At 41.0% G+C, this 15988-nt stretch overlaps 1 protein-coding gene across 1 annotated transcript in view; it reads left to right on the forward strand.

The window, feature by feature from the left end:
- The window catches only part of LOC132542122 (acid-sensing ion channel 2-like), a 138956-nt gene that overhangs the window by 117854 nt on the left and 5114 nt on the right, over positions 1–15988 (forward strand). The window contains exons 2-4 of the mRNA XM_060204896.1: positions 2459–2549; positions 4867–4998; positions 10904–11037. Of these exons, the coding sequence (XP_060060879.1) occupies positions 2459–2549; positions 4867–4998; positions 10904–11037 (357 nt within the window). The remainder of the gene's footprint in view (positions 1–2458; positions 2550–4866; positions 4999–10903; positions 11038–15988) is intronic.

Raw genomic sequence — 15988 nt, forward strand, 5'->3', positions numbered from 1 at the left:
TATATTTAATATTTTTTATTTTATATGTGGTAGAGGGAAAGTGAGTTTCTGAAAAGAAAGAAAAGCCAGAACACCAGTTTGGTGGCTATGGTGCTGGAGATTGAAACAGAAGACTCAGGAGTACAATACCTGTATTCTACCAATTGAACTATTTCTCTAGTTAATTTTGATACCCTTTGATAGAATCAAATTTACATTGATGGTGTTTACTTTACAGTGGCCATTCAAAAGTATTTGTTGCACAGGTGAGTGATTAGACAAAAATTTTTCTACAATATGTGTTGGAAGAAACTGGCAGACATCCATCAAATTCTTATTCTCCAGTATAAATGAGAATTCTTTCTTGGGTCAACATGAACCATGCTCCTTAGAAGCAGGGTCAGGGAGGTGTGCAGTGGATAAAGCATAGGACTCTCAAACATGAGGTCCCAAATTTAATCCCCAGCAGCACATGTACCAAAATGATGTTGGGCTCTTATCCTCTTTCTGCCTATCTTCTTCATGAATACATAAATAAATAAATACATGAAACTATGATCATTTTTATCCCCAGGCCCTTTGCAAGTAGCCACTTGTAGTAGGACATAATCATCTGAAGGAAAGTGTTTAAGTAGAGCATGGATCTTGGGTTTGGGGGAAACAGGACATGCACTATAGCTGATAGAGTGGACTATAGTCTTTCTCTACTCAAGAATCTCAGTACTTGCATTTTGGAAAAGGGATTGAGGGGCCTGGATAGTGGTGCACATGGTTGAGCACACATATTACCATGCACAGGGACCCAGTTTTGAGCCTCTTGCTACCTACCTACAGTGTCTCACTCTCTCTCTCTCTCACTCTTCACGAATGGTGAGGCAGGTCTGCAGGTGTGTATATTTTTCCTTCCCTCTATCTGTTCCTCCATATCTTCTCAATTTCTTTCTTTCCTATTAAACAAAATAAGAAAGTGGAGGAGGAAAGTGGAGTGGAGGAGGCTGGCCTCTTATATGGTAGATTCATAGTGCTGGCAATGAGCCCCAGCAATAGCCCTGGTGGCAATAAAAAACAAAATGAAATAAACAAAATCAAGAAAGTGGAATGGTCAAATCTGCTTGACCAGAGTCTAGTTTGTGAGGGTATCTTACTTTGCTTAGGATTCTATAACAAAATTTTATAGACAGATGCCATAAGGACAAACATTTATTTCTCATGTTTCTAGAGACTAGTAAAATCAAGGCCAATTCAGTTTCTGGTGATAGTTCTTTGTTTAGAAAAATAGAGTCCTATCAAATTGAGACAGGATCTTTATGACCTCATTAAACTTATTTTGCCCAAAAATACACTACCTGTCTCCAAATATAATCAGCTTTGAGATTAGGGATTCATATTATAAATGTTTCAGCATAGGAATAAATGGGATTGTTGATATAAACATACTTCATGAACTTCGAAGAGCTATACCCATTCAGATGGTGATAAGAATCGGTCTTTCTTTCTTTCTTTCTTTCTCTCTTTCTTTCTCTCTTTCTTTCTTTCTGTCTGTATTTCTTTTTTCTTCTAAGTTTTCATGTTGGAGACATTCTTCATGATATCTATTCATTCATTTACCAAAGGTTTATTGATTTGCTATTTTGTATCAGACTCTTCCCTTCATTAAGAGTGGCAGCAATAGAAAGCAAACTAAAATTTTAAAATCTTTATAGAACTTGCCTTCTATAACATAGACAACTTACTAAATAGAATGTATGACTTACAAAGTGGAAATATATGGGAGAGAATGAGGCCAAACAAAAGTTATTTGAAAATACCATTTGTCCACATTTTCAGTTGGATGCTCAAATCAGTGTTGAGTGGGGAACATTACGACTTGGATATAAGAGTGAGAGAGAGAGCTGTGTGACTGTCTGGGGAAATATGTTCCCAGCAGAGGGAGGAGCCTGTGCTGAGTGCCTGGGGCACAAGAGTTCTGGGTGCTCTTGAGAAACAGTAACCATCTAAGCCAGCATAGTTGAATGAGTGATGGGGAGAGTGATAGGAGATGATACCAGAAAGACTCAGTCTCCAAAGAACAAAAGCTCTCTGTGTGTGCAGAGGGCAAGCTAGCAATGGTGGTAGGAGTAGGGAAAGATTGCATTTATTAACTAAAGATGTTATCTCCAGGGACACCTGTGGGAGTCAGTTCTTACCAGCTGTAAAAGTCCATTCAAAATGTGTTTTTGACTACAGACATCTCCTCTTGTGAAACTGTGGTTCATAGCTCCTGATAGAAAAATGTTCCTAGCAGAGTATGCAAATGAGATAGCACCCATGCATTATTAAATGTATAAATCCAGGGCAGGGAAAATAGCTCATTTAGATACTGTATGTTTTTTTTTCTTGTGTGCAACCCATGTTTGAGCTCTGCTTCTTTTACTGAAGGAAGGTGCTGATATCTATCTGTTATCTATCTGTCTGTCTATCTATTGTCTATCTAAAATAGGCATCCTCAAGCAAAATAAAACTGATGATGACAGAAGAAGATGATGAAGAAGAAGGAGATGATGAGGAAGAAGAAGAAGGAGGAGGAGAAGGAGAAGGAGGAGAAGAAAAGGAGGTGAAGGAGAAGAAGGAGGAGGAGGAGGAGGAGAAGGAGGAGAAGGAGAAGAAGGAGAAAAGCAAGAAGACAAGTGTAAATCCCTAGCTGGAAACAATGTATGTGAAGCAAGGTTAACAAATGTATCACCTTCCCATGTCAACCAGACTATAAACTTCTTAAGTACAGGGTTTATGCATGAGACACTTTTGTGTCAACCACAGCCCCTGGTAAAATTCCTATAACAGTGTATGTTCTGGGAATTCATTTTTTGGGAACTCATTTTCTGGGAAATTCAGTTCCTCTCAAAAGTGTAGATTAGGAGTGTAGAAGAGCGGCTTCTTCTCGTCTGCTGTGTGGAGGAGAATCTCCAGTGGATACCAATACCCAGGGCTTGGGTGTCGTAACAACTAATACAGAAACAGGAGGGACTTTATGCATTGTATGTACATCAACACAATTTCTCAGCTGTAAATATCTCAACTTTTAATGCCAAGCAGGAAGGGATTTTTACAATTTTACTCCTTTGAGTTTCTTTCTCTCTTCTACTTTAAACGTGAATATGCATAAGCACACCAAATTGGGTATCAATGGCTCTGATTCCTTATTTACAGGGTATGTGAATTCTAAACTTTGTTTTTTTCTCATCTGTAACTTGAAAAATTGAAATATGATAGCAGTTCTACCTCCCAAGGCTGTTTATATTGAGTGTCCTCATGGAATGTAAAGTAATGAAAATGTGGAATGGTAGATACTATTAGTCCCACTTTACCGGTGGAGATATGACATTAGGAGGCTCTTTGCTAGATGCCGAAATCTGTGCTTGCTGCTAGGAATCTAGCCAATTCTAAGAGCTGAATATGAGCTGGCCATGGGTCAGGCACTGTTTTCAGCCATAGGGATGCAATACTGTGTAAAAAAAGAGAAGGTATTCTCTTTGCACTATGAGAGATGGATAATAAGGGCATACACAAATACATGGACTAATGGTGGGAGTGTAAATTACAGGGCTAGAGGCTCACACTCAGTGTCCCACAACCCCCTTTAAATGGAAAACCCCTATGGAAAAGAAGTAGCATTGCACTGCAATAATACTCAGCTGGTCCTCAAAACTCCAAGTGAGTTACAGATTAAGTGTTACGATTGGTTCAGAGAGGGACAGAGAAAGTCTGACTGTATGAATCACAGAAAAATGTCTTCCAAGTGGTGGCAATTGTTTGAGCTTAGGGGTAAGGGGCCCATATGAGAAAAAAAAAAGGAAGAAATTTCTCTGTGATGGTGTGAAAATCCATGGTCATGTGGCCAGGTAGGGGTGTCTGGAAAGATGCCAGTGTATTGAAATGACTGAGAGAGTGGAGATAACTTCAAAGATTTCCTTTAGGTGAAATCTTGGAGGTGCTGAGTTCAGGAAAAAGCTTTGCTGATCTCTGGTCCTCCAAGGAGTCTTCCTTTCCCTGTGGGAGGAAAGGAGAAAGCAGCACAGGGCAGAATGAAAAGCATCACATTGCCTGGTGTTGCACCACACAATTGTCTTTTATTATTATTATTATTATTATTATTATTTGTTATTTGTTATTTATTGCCACCAGGGTTATCTCTGGGGCTTGGTGCTGGCACTGCTTCCAGTAGCCATTTTTTTCCTTGTTTTTTTCTTCTGGATTTTATCAGATAGGACAGGGAGAAATTGAGAGAGTGGAGAGACAGAGAGTGGGAGAGAATGATAGACACCTGCAGACCTGCTTCACCACTTGTGAAGTAGGACCCCCTGCAGTTGGGAAGTAGAGGCTCAAACCTGGTTCCTTAGGGTTGGTAATATATAAACTTAACTGGGTGCACCACTGCCCGGCCCCCCAACGTTATTGCCTTTCTCATTTCTGCTTTCTCATTTTCAGCACCAGGTATTGTTAATATTTTCAGGGTTCTTATTAATATTTCATTGGAATATTTTCTTTTTTTCCTCCAAATATGTACTCAGAGTGGATTGCCACATTCATGGGTAATTTTATTAAATCAGGCGGTCAATTTTCTCTTTACAGCCATCTATTGCCTTGAGTTTATAAGGAAAATCAATAGAAAGAAAAGGGCTGATGAAATAGAGATTTGCTTTATAGCAAAATAGCCATGTACTTACCTATTCATCTGTAAATGGGAGAATAGCTCCAGCTGTAAAAAATATTCGTGTGTGTGTGTGTGTGTGTGTGTGTGTGTGTGTGTGTGTGTGTGTGCACGTGCATGTGCGCATGTGCATACATGTATCTGTTAAATTTAAAATAGAACAGCATCAAGTCACTTCTTTTCAACCGTGGCTCTTTAAGAACATGCTCTAATACCATTTGTGCACAAGCTGTCAGATATTAACTGTGCTGCTGAGCCTTTTCTGTTGAGTTTGAATTCCAGCTCAGTTGCCAACCCAATATGTAACCTTGAACAGGGCTCAGATTCCTCAGGTTTGAAATGAGGTATATTGGCCCAGGTGATCTCTGCCCTCTCCTCTACCTCTGACATTTGGAAGAGCTGATACATACTAAGAAAAACTTGTCTGGAGGCTGCAGGAGCTACACTGAGAGGGGAAATAAAAAGCATTTCTATTAATTTTAGAGACAGCACATCAAGAAAGAACAAAATTAAAGAACCACTTTTTATTTTATTTAGTTAGCAGTGAATAGAAAAAAATATGAAACGATTGTTTTAGAAACCCTACCAGCTGAAGATGAAAACACACTTGAGCTAACAATGAACCTGCCCTGGTTCTGATGCAGTAGCTGCAGAAACTCTGCACTTTGGGAGGGTTGTGCCCCCCCCCCAGCCCATCATTTCCAAGGCAGAGCACGGCTCATCTTATGCAGGCCAACTGCCTCCCGTTCCCCAAACTGCCAGACATTTACAGAAGCTAAATTAACTTCATGCATGGCTAGCCACGGCACCTTGTAGCTGCTGCAGGGCTCCTGGTTCTCATTAAGACTTTAGGGCAGATGGGCTGCTGTTGGGAAAACACACCTTGATGTGGAGGCCAGGGCAAAAGGCGGTAAGAAGCAAGGACCGCTTTCCAATGTCTCTGTAGATAATAACTGTCAACATTTATCGAAGGTCTCCACAGCCAGTAACTGCACAATGACCACAGCCAGTGGCCCTTTGCTAAGCTTCTTGTGTACTGAGTCCTCATGCATGAGTGAGCTTTTGCTAAACAAGCCCTCACCCTCAGATTTCTATGAGGTCAAAGCCACCATGCCCATTTAACAGATGAGAAAGTTGGGACTGAGACTTGACACCTCTTAGATAAAGATAAAGTTGGTTTTTTTTTTTTAACTCAGTCTTGATAAAGTTGGAATCCGGGGGTTGGCAATGGAACACCTGGTGAAGGGCACATATCACCAAGCGCTAGGATCCAGGTTTGAGCCCCTGCTACATTGAGGCACATTTGCAGGTGTCTGTCTTTCTCTCTCCCCCCCCTTATCTCACAATATTTCTTTGTTCTGTCAAGTAAAAAGAAAAGTAGAAAGGAAAAATTGGCCACCAGGAACAGTGGATTCACAGTGCCAACACTGAACTCCAGCAATAACCCTAGTGGCAACAAACAAAGAAACGGAGCCAGCAATATCCTATCCATACCAATGTTTAAAGCATAAAACATCTGTAGATGTGTAGTGCCCTTGGATATAGCATTTACTGATTACATGAGGACAGCACTTGTATCTCTATATTTATTGGTAAGGAAACTGAGGCCTCAAAAGACTAAGTGCCTGAGGTCTGTGTCTTAATGATTAGCAAGTCAGATCTTAAAATCCAATATGACTCCTCTCTTGTTGCCTTTGCTTCATACTGTCTTACTTAGAGTTGGCAAAGAGAAATTAAAAAAAAAAAACAGGGGGAGGGACATAGCATAATAATTGTAAACAGACTTGAATGCCTGAAGCTCCAAGGTCCCAGGTTCAGTCCCCCAAACCATCATAAAACAGAGCTGAGCAGTGCTCTGGTAAGGGAGGGTTTCACAAGGAATGCATTTTCCTAGAGCAAAGATTTATGTTGAAACATAATTGTAGAGATAATCTAGTGGAGGAGTCTGTTCTGGAGGGTGCAAGGGAGAATTTGGGATTCAGAGTTTCCTTGAACACTTCTGCAGTGTGCAGTGTGAGTGTGAGTACAGGGTAACCAGAATGAAAACTAGTACATGGAGTTACTGGACTAGAATCTAGACCCACAGTAGGTGCTCAATAAATGCGAGTGAAATGAACCAGGTTTGTAAACGTTTCTGAGATGCTGCACAAAAGCCCCACAGATATATCCAAGGGCAGCATGGGATCTCAGATCATCTATTTAGCTTTCTCCTCTTACAGGTGAAAGCTAGAGGCCCAAGACACTAGTATCAGGTGCACTCAGGCAGACCAGGTTCTGGGACCTGGGGATCCAACAGGGGCAGAAAGTTGTTATCCCTGAGCAGTGCCACTTTCTCCACATCCTTCTCAGAGTCTCCTGCAGCGAGAACATTGTACTCTCCATTGGAGGACCCAGCAGCCCCATTCTTGCCAGCTTTGTTTAGTTTGCATTCAGCAAGTCATTCTTGTCTGTGCAAAGGGAAGGTGCTAAAGTGCTTGAGAAAGGGATTCTCTTAAGTAGGTTAAGCACTCCCCCACTCTCCAACCTCATTTACACTGTGCATTTGCTCAGCAGACTGTGGCTTCCCAGATCCTGGTCAGGTTGATTACGACCCTATGGAGGCGTGAGTGATTCTAAACCACAAAAGACTAGTGTTATATGGAGAAGCACTGAGTGGACTTGAGGAGGGGTATCTCAGGCCTGCACTGCTGTGCCCTGCCTCTTCCTCCCACCTGACTGGGCTCTAAGCTGTCCCTGGAGGGAAAGGCTGTTGCTGGTCCAGCCTGCTAGGAAACAGGCGAAGGAAGCCCACAGCAAAATTTCTGGTAAATGAAGAGTTTCTCACCCTACTCCAGCCATTTCTCTTCTGTCAGAGCCCTAATGAGCTTTTAGTGCCAGGAGGGAAAGCAAATGGAAAGAAAACAGACCAAAGTTGCTAATGCTATCGACAGTAACCTTACTACAGGAACCCTTTCCTGCAGGGCTGCAGTCCTGTCCAGGGGATGCCTAAAAGGAAAAACATGGAGGGGATAAAACAAGATCTTTTAACTATAAAGGGGAGGGGTAAGTCTTGTACAAACCCTTTGTTCAAGTACCGGAATTAAGCCTTACTGCCTGATTGAGTGCTAAGTAGTGCCAAGATTAATGGCAGTAGCAGGAAATAGTCAAGGATGTAGATGAAGTCATAGAAATGGGGGACAGGGAATGCTGGTCAGCCCCGCTCTGATCATTTCCCAGCCATCTGGCTTCCAGATCTTTCCATACCATGCCAGAGGTCTTTAGAACTTTTCTGTAAAGCTATTTGAAGTGTTGGTTGACTTGTTTATTGTGTAAATCTGGCCTGGATTCAAACGCTGCCTCCGCTACTTTCCCAATCTGTGGGATGGGATGGTACCTCAGAGGGCTTTAGTAAGGGTTCAATGTGTTTCCTATATGATACTGGGATATAATAAATGATATACAGTTCTACTGGTCAGCTTGACATCTTCCATCCACCCCAGGTACAGTTGCTAATATTTACCTTATAAAAGAATTGTCTTTCTGCTTCCCCAGAGACCCACCCTACTAGGGAAAGAGAGAGGCAGACTGGGAGTATGGACCAAGCAGTCAACGCCCATGTTCAGTGGGGAAGCAATTACAGAAGCCAGACCTTCCACCTTCTGCAACCCACAATGACCCCGGGTCCATGCTCCCAGAGGGACAGAGAATGGGAAAGCTATCAGGGGAGGGGATGGGGTATGGAGATTGGGTGGTGGGAATTGTGTGGAGTTGTACCCCTCCTACCCTACGGTTTTGTTAATTTATCCTTTCTTTAATAAAAAATAAATTAAAAAAAAGAATTGTCTTGAGGAAGTGATCACCTCAGTGCCTGAGCTTTTCAGTAGTTAAGAATCCAAATGTAAGTTCTCTCACTCTCTTTAATTTTTTTTACTATCTTTATTTATTTATTGGATAGAGACAGCCAGAAATTGATAGGGAAGGGGGTGATAGAAATGAGAGAGAGACAGAGAGACACATGCAACATGGCTTCACCACTTGAAAAGCTTTCCCCCAGAAGTTGGGGATGGGGGGCTCGACCCTGGGTCCTTGCACATTGCGACATGTGCGCTCAATCAGGTGCGCCACCACCCAGTCCCCCCCCCCCCCGTGTTGTGTGTGTGCATGTGAGAGTCCTTGCAGAAGGAAGAAAGAAGAAAGATGAAAGTATAAGGATTTATATGCTAAAGGGGTACTCATTATACAGGAAAGAGGAAAATTTGAAGCAAAGGGAAAGGCAGTAGGGAAGGAAAAGAAAGTCTCAGTTGAAGGTAAACTTTGGACTGAGCAGCTGATGACTTGATGCATGGATAGAAAAGCTACGGAGCTGTGTGGTGGCGCACCTGGTTGAGCGCATGTGTTACAATGTGCAAGGACTTAGGTTCCAGCCCCTATTCCCCAGCTGCAAGAAGGAAGCTTCACAAGCAGTAGAGAAGGTCTTCAGTTGTCTCTTTCTCTCCCTTACTCTCTATCTCCACCTCATCTCTCAATTTCAATCTCTATTCAATAAGTTATAAATAAATAAAACATATCTTTAAAAAAGAGGCTACAGGGAAGCAGTGAGATGTGACTGGGTGAGGGCAAGAGAAATGTGAAAAGTGTATTTAACAAGTATTGCTAGGGGTTAATTAATCCCTTCTCCACCTTATGCCAAGAGATCAGTAGATAATGCAGTTGCTTCTTTCTTTCTTTTTATTTATTTATTTTTTATGCTACCAGGTTTATTGTTGGGGCTTTGTGCCTACACAACAAATCCACCACTCCCAGTAGCATTTTTTCCCCTTTATTTGATAGAACAGAGGGACATTGAGAAGGTAGGGGGAGATAAATAAGGACAAAGATAGATACCTGCACACCTGCTTCACTACTTGTGAAGTATCCCTCCCTACCTCCCCACATGCAAATGGAGATGCTGAAGTCATGGGATGGGGTGGAGACTGTAATGGGTGGGTGTGGTGGTGATGATAATGTAGAATTGGGTGATGCGGATTTGGTGAGTGGTGGATAGGTAATTTGGTACTGTGTAACAAATGACCATAAATTCAGTTAACTCAGGGCCCAGGTGGTATTATACCAGGTTAATTGCACATAGTACAAAGCGTAAGAACCCACTCAAGGATCACTTTGAGCCCCTAGCTCCGACCTGGAAGGGGGGATCTCTTCACAAACAGTGAAGCAGTGCTGCAGGTGTCTACTTTTCTTTCCCCTTCTCTGTTTCCCCCAACCCTCCCAATTTCTCTCTGCCCTATCCAATAAAATAAAGTAAAATAAAATAAAATAAAATAAAAAATGGCCACAGGAGCAGTGGATTTGTAGAGCAGGCACTGAGCCCCAGAAATAACCCTGGTGGCATAAATAAATAAATAAATAAATAAATTTAGTTAACTTAAACCCCAGATTTTGTATTTTGGTTTCAGTGAACCTGTATTTAGGAGGCCCCGTTGTGTTCTCTCAATGCTGGGATCAAAGTCCAGCAGGACTACCTTACTTTTTTTTTTTTTTTTTGCATTTTTAGACAGAGACAGAGACAGAAGGGCAGAGGGCAGAGAGAGAATGAAAGAGAGCATAGCACCAACATTTCCTTCACTGTGGTAGTGGGGACTGAGCTGTAACCTGGGTCACATATATGGCAAAGCAGTGAGCTGTTTCCTGGCCAAATGAGCTATTTCTTGGCCCTGGGACCACCTTCTTAACTAGATGCTGTGGGACACCTTTAGGGGCAATCTGTCTAAGCTCTTATGTATTGTCATTTGAGCTCAATCTCTTGGATTAGTAGGACTTTGGTCCCAGTTTATTTACTGACTGCTAGCTGGACTACTCTTTGCTTTTAAGGGGGGAGGAGGGTGACCCTCTTCATGTTAGTGTTTTATAGACTTTATGCTGCAGTAGCTTTATTTTTTAAAAAGCTATCAGGGTAGGAGATGGGCTATGAAGTTCTGGTGGTACAAATTGTGTGAAATTGTAACCATCTTTATGGTCTTGTCAGTGTTTCTATTTTAAAAATAAAAATTAAAAACAAATTATTTGGTTTTTGTTTGTTTTATTGCCAATCCTTTGCCTCCAAATATCTTCAAAACTCCTGCAAAGAGAGATTGTTCCCATTTTCATGGCCCTTACAACTTGGAGCTCAGAACTTTCTCCTTTTAAGAATAAAAGTGTAGAAGATTCCTAATTGCTGAGAGTTACTTTATTCCAATATCTTTGATTTGTTATTTAACTCAGATATGTGTCGTGATGCACAGTTTATATCTCAGGAAACTGAGGCAGAGAGGATGTTCTCTGACTTGTCATACATGCATGACTTCACTTTGTTCTGGGCAGTGTGCCAGCCTCCACAGGTGATGCACAACAGCAAAGTGAGGCTTGCACAGAGTGCCCCCACTTGTGGCTTTTCAGAGAGTCTGTCTGGGGGCTTTACCATGCAGGGAAGGTGGGAAGTTAGTACGAGACAGTTCTCTTCCTCAGTTACTGAGTCTTCCAGTGCATTTATTTGTCTCAGTCTATTTCAGATAGGGTTTCTCTGGGTTTAATTCATGAAACAAGCATTGTGTTTGACTGTGGGTCCAGGGAAAGGTATGGGAAGGAGGCTTAATCAGTCAATGTTATTCCTGCAGAAGGCTGTGTGTGAGAGACCCTGTGTCTGGCAGCTTCCACTAGGAGGCCAGCTGCCCCTCATCACTGGAGGCCATATGAATCAGTCCATTACTCTCCCAGCTCCACCAACCCTCCCCTCTGCAGGTCCCAGCTGAAATTCATATCCAATATACTCTCCAGAACCACCCCCCCCAATCAGTGAATGCACAGACTCCCAATGTGTTACAGCTAAAAGACATCTTAAAATTGTCTTTTCAGAGTGTTTTAAAATTTGTATTATAATTACGGTTCTAAGTCTACAGCCCTGCTTTAAAAAATATTCCATTGTGTTGATGACTGAACAAAGCCAATCGAATTATACACTTACAATGGATGATTGTATGGTATGTGAATTGTATCTTGATAAAACTTTTTTTTTTTTAAGAATTAACTCAACATGGACAAACTTGAAATTAAAACTGTTCTGCTTGAGTCTGAGGAGGCCCAGACTGACCTTGTCTGCTTAGACTCTTGGGTCTAATTAAGTACCCATCCCCTACTCCCATGCTAAAGAAGTTAAAGTCTAGAGGAAGAATGTAGAGTCTCCAAGGTCAGACTATCAGATATAGTATGAGCCTGGGACATTTATTCAAAATACAGGAAGATAACTAATTCAGAAGGACATATGCAACCTCATGTCCATAGCTGCATTATTCACAATAGCCAAAATATGGAAGCAAACTAAATGTCCATGGACAGATGACTGGATAAAGTAGTTAGGGGACATATACTCAATATAGTACTTCTCAGCAATTAAAGAAACTATACTGTGTCCTTTAGGGCAAAGTGGATGAACTGGAAAATATTAAGCTTAGTGAAATAAACAAGTGAAGGACAACTGCCAGATAGTTTCACTTATATATGGAATTATAGAGAATTGAAACATATGAGCTTGAAAAAAATGTAGTCAATCTGTCTTTAAGATCTTAGGGGGAACTATGGTGGTTATTGCTGGGATGAGGTAGGATGGGGTCATAGAATTTTGGTGGTGGGGATGATGTGGAACTATACTCCTATTATCATATAATCTTGTAAATTATTATTAACACACACACACACACACTGTAATTATGCTAACATTAGTGCAGTAGATTAAATGTGGCCCGAAAAAATCCTTTCATATTTTCCTATTAAGAGATAAGATCCTTTTTTCTCCCATTCCTTGTATCTGCGTGGACTTTGTAACTTCCTTTAATCATAGCAAGTGACAGGAGTGACACATTCTGGAGTCTAGGCCTGGATAATCCTCATGGTTTCTGTTTTACACTCTTGGAAGCTGGAGATCATGCCATAAAGGAGTTTGAGATAAAAATCAAGTAGAAAGAGGCCCAGTCAGCTTGGCAGTTCCAGATAAGTTCCAACAAGACTCCAAACAACCTGCAGCTGAACAAAGATGCTTGAACAAGCTCAAGTTAGCACTGTCCAGCCAGCCAGTGAGCCCTTAGCACCGTAACAGATCATAAGTTATTGTTGCCATGAGCCACTCCATCTTGAGCAATAGATAATGAAAAATTTAACGTTCTACTTATTTTATCAGAAAGAAAAGAAAAATCTGATAAAATATGTAGAACGTTAAAGTTCCTGGTAAACACCTTGGATTCATATATATAGATATATGAAATTATTTATTTACTATTTACTCATGAGAAAGGAGAGAGAGAAAGAACCAGATATCATTCTGGTACCTGTTCTGCCAGGGACTGAACTCAAGACCTCATGGTTGAGAATCTAATGCTTTATCCATTATGCCACCTCCCAGACCACCTTATTTATATTTTTAACTCCCACAGTGCCTTATAATGTACAATATAAGGAATGCCTTAAGATTTGTTGAATGAATAAGCAATTGAATGAATCATAATTTTTCAGTTTTCTTATGGTAGAATCATTTGGAATGATGTTGAAATGTAGTTAAATGATAATCGCAATTATTTTCAAACGGCATAAAATGATGCTAGGTTTTGCTAAAGTACTCACGTAGACAGTGCATGATCGGAGAGGTATTAACAAAATGAAATAGGCTCTGTGTTGCATTTTTTTAATTATTTTTTATTTATAAAAAGGAAACATTGACTAAACCATAGGATAAGAGGGGTACAACTTTACACAGTTCCCACCACCAGAACTCTGTATCCCATCACCTCCCCTGATAGCTTTCCTATTCTTTAACCCTCTGGGAGTATGGACCCAAGGTCATTGTGGGATGCAGAAAGTGGAAGGTCTGGCTTCTGTAATTGCTTCCCTGCAGAACATGGACGTTGACAGGTCGATCCATACTCCCGGCCTGTCTCCCTCTTTCCCTAGTGGGGAAGGTCTCTGGGGAAGCAGAGCTCCAGGACACATTGGTGGGGTTGTCTGTCCAGGGAAGTCTGGTCGGCATCATGCTAACATCTGGCACCTGGTGGTTGAAAAGAAAGTTAACGGGAGTCGGGCTGTAGAGCAGAGGGTTAAGCGCAGGTGGCGCAAAGAACAAGGACCAGCATAAGGATCCCGGTTCGAGCCGCGGCTCCCCACCTGCAGGGAAGTTGCTTCACAGGCGGTGAAGCAGGTCTGCAGGTGTCTATCTTTCTCTCCTCCTCTCTGTCTTCCCCTCCTCTCTCCATTTCTCTCTGTCCTATCCAACAACGACAACAACAATAATAACTACAACAATAAAACAACAAGGGCAACAAAAGGAATAAATAAATAAAATAAATATTTTTTTAAAAAAAGAAAGTTAACATACAAAGCCAAACAAATTGTTGATCAATCATGGACCTAGAGGCTGAAATAGTGCAGATGAAGAGTTGGGGGGGGGTCCTCCATTTTGTAGATAGCTACTAGGCATATTTTAGTTATATTCCAAAGGGCCTGTGGCTATACCAGTTTTTTATTTCTTTCTTTTTCATTTTTCCCCTGAACCTGAAATCTGATATGCATGTGGATCCAAGTTTTTGTCTGGGGAGATGATGTCATGGCTGGAAAAAGGACCAGAAAGCTGAATCAGGGATTCTATATTGATCTGTGCTCCATCCATTTATGTTAAGATAAGGTATAAGATATGGTGTGAATATTTAAACATTACAAAAAAATTTGAAAACAAAAATCAAAATTGTCTTTCACATAGGAATCTCCAGTTCACTTCCTCAAAGTGATACTGTTAGCAGTTTCTTCAGGGTCATTCCTCTAGTGTTAGATATAGATTACATAGGTTTACATGGCTATAATTATACTGTCTTGAGTATCTCCTTTTGTGTTTATAACAATTTTCACGCTTTATACTTTATTGCAGTCCCCCATCGATGTGTTCTTTCTTTCTTATATTTGTTTATATTCTCTTTTGTTGCCCTTTTTGTTGTTGTTTATTGCTGTAGTTATTATTATTGTTTATGTTGTCATTGTTAGATAGGACAGAGAGAAATGGAGAGAGGAGGGGAAGACAGAGATGGGGAAAGAAAGATAGACACCTGCAGACCTGCTTCACCACCTGTGAAGCGACTCAAAGGTGGGGAGCCAGAGGCTTGAACTGGGATTCTTACACCAGTCCTTGTGCTTCACGCCATGACTTAACCCGCTATGCTACAGCCGGACTCCCAGTGTTTTATTTCTAAAGTGTTTCCATCACTTGGGGGACCTCTTTCATAGTGTCTTACTGTAAAGATGGATTAGTGAAGTCCCCTTGCATTGTATCTGGTTTTAAATGTACACATAAGCCCATCATGGAGATATTGTTGCTTTAATGTTCATCAGTAATGCTTACATATTCCAGATCAAATGATGTGTTCATCTTACATTTTGACAGGTGTGTTTACTTTGGAATCCCAATATGAAAAGGGTTTTGTACCCTTTTATAATTGTTTGCCTGCATAGGTTTATAAATTCTGTATGAGCTCGGATGGGGGATAGATAACATAATGGTTATGCAAAAAGATTCTCATTCCTGAGGCTCCAAAGTCCCAGGTTCAATCCCCCCACACCACCATAAGGCAGAGCTGAGCAGTGCTCTAGTTATAAAAAAAATTCTGTACAAGCTCTGTAATACTCATTGGAGTTAGTCTTCTTGCCATTCATTACACAAAACAGGAATTGAGTCTTTACGAGGTTAAGCATGTGTCCAAGATCACATAGTGAGTAAGTGTATGCACATATACATAAGTACACATAGTTTTTTTTTTAAGTCAGAGGACCATTCAGCTCTGGTTGATAGTGATACCAGAGATTGAACTTGGGAAACATGGTATCTGAAGCATGAAAATGTGTTGTGCTATTTCCCTGCCTCCCAGACCACAACTTGTAAAACACACACAAAAAATTAAACAATAGAGATGGTTAAATAGCTCACTTGGATAATGTACTGCTTTGCCATGTACATGACTCAGGTTCAAACCCATCTCCTACTGCATTGAAGGGAGCTTTAGTTCTGTGGGTTCTCTCTCTCTCTCTCTCTCTCTCTCTCTCTCTGTGTCTCTCTCATTTCCCATAAATAAATAAGTAAATAAATGAATAACTTAAAAGATTTAACCTGTGGTCCGGGAGGTGGCGCAGTGGATAAAGCATTGGATTCTCAACCATGAGGTCCTAAGTTCGATCCCCGGTAGCACATGTACCAGAGTGATGGCTGGTTCTTTCTCTCCTCCTATCTTTCTCATGAATAAATAAATTCTAAAAAAAAAAGGTTTAACCTTTCACACAGAC

The sequence above is a fragment of the Erinaceus europaeus genome, chromosome 12 (genome assembly GCF_950295315.1).
Source record: "Erinaceus europaeus chromosome 12, mEriEur2.1, whole genome shotgun sequence".
Classification (NCBI taxonomy): domain Eukaryota; kingdom Metazoa; phylum Chordata; class Mammalia; order Eulipotyphla; family Erinaceidae; genus Erinaceus; species Erinaceus europaeus.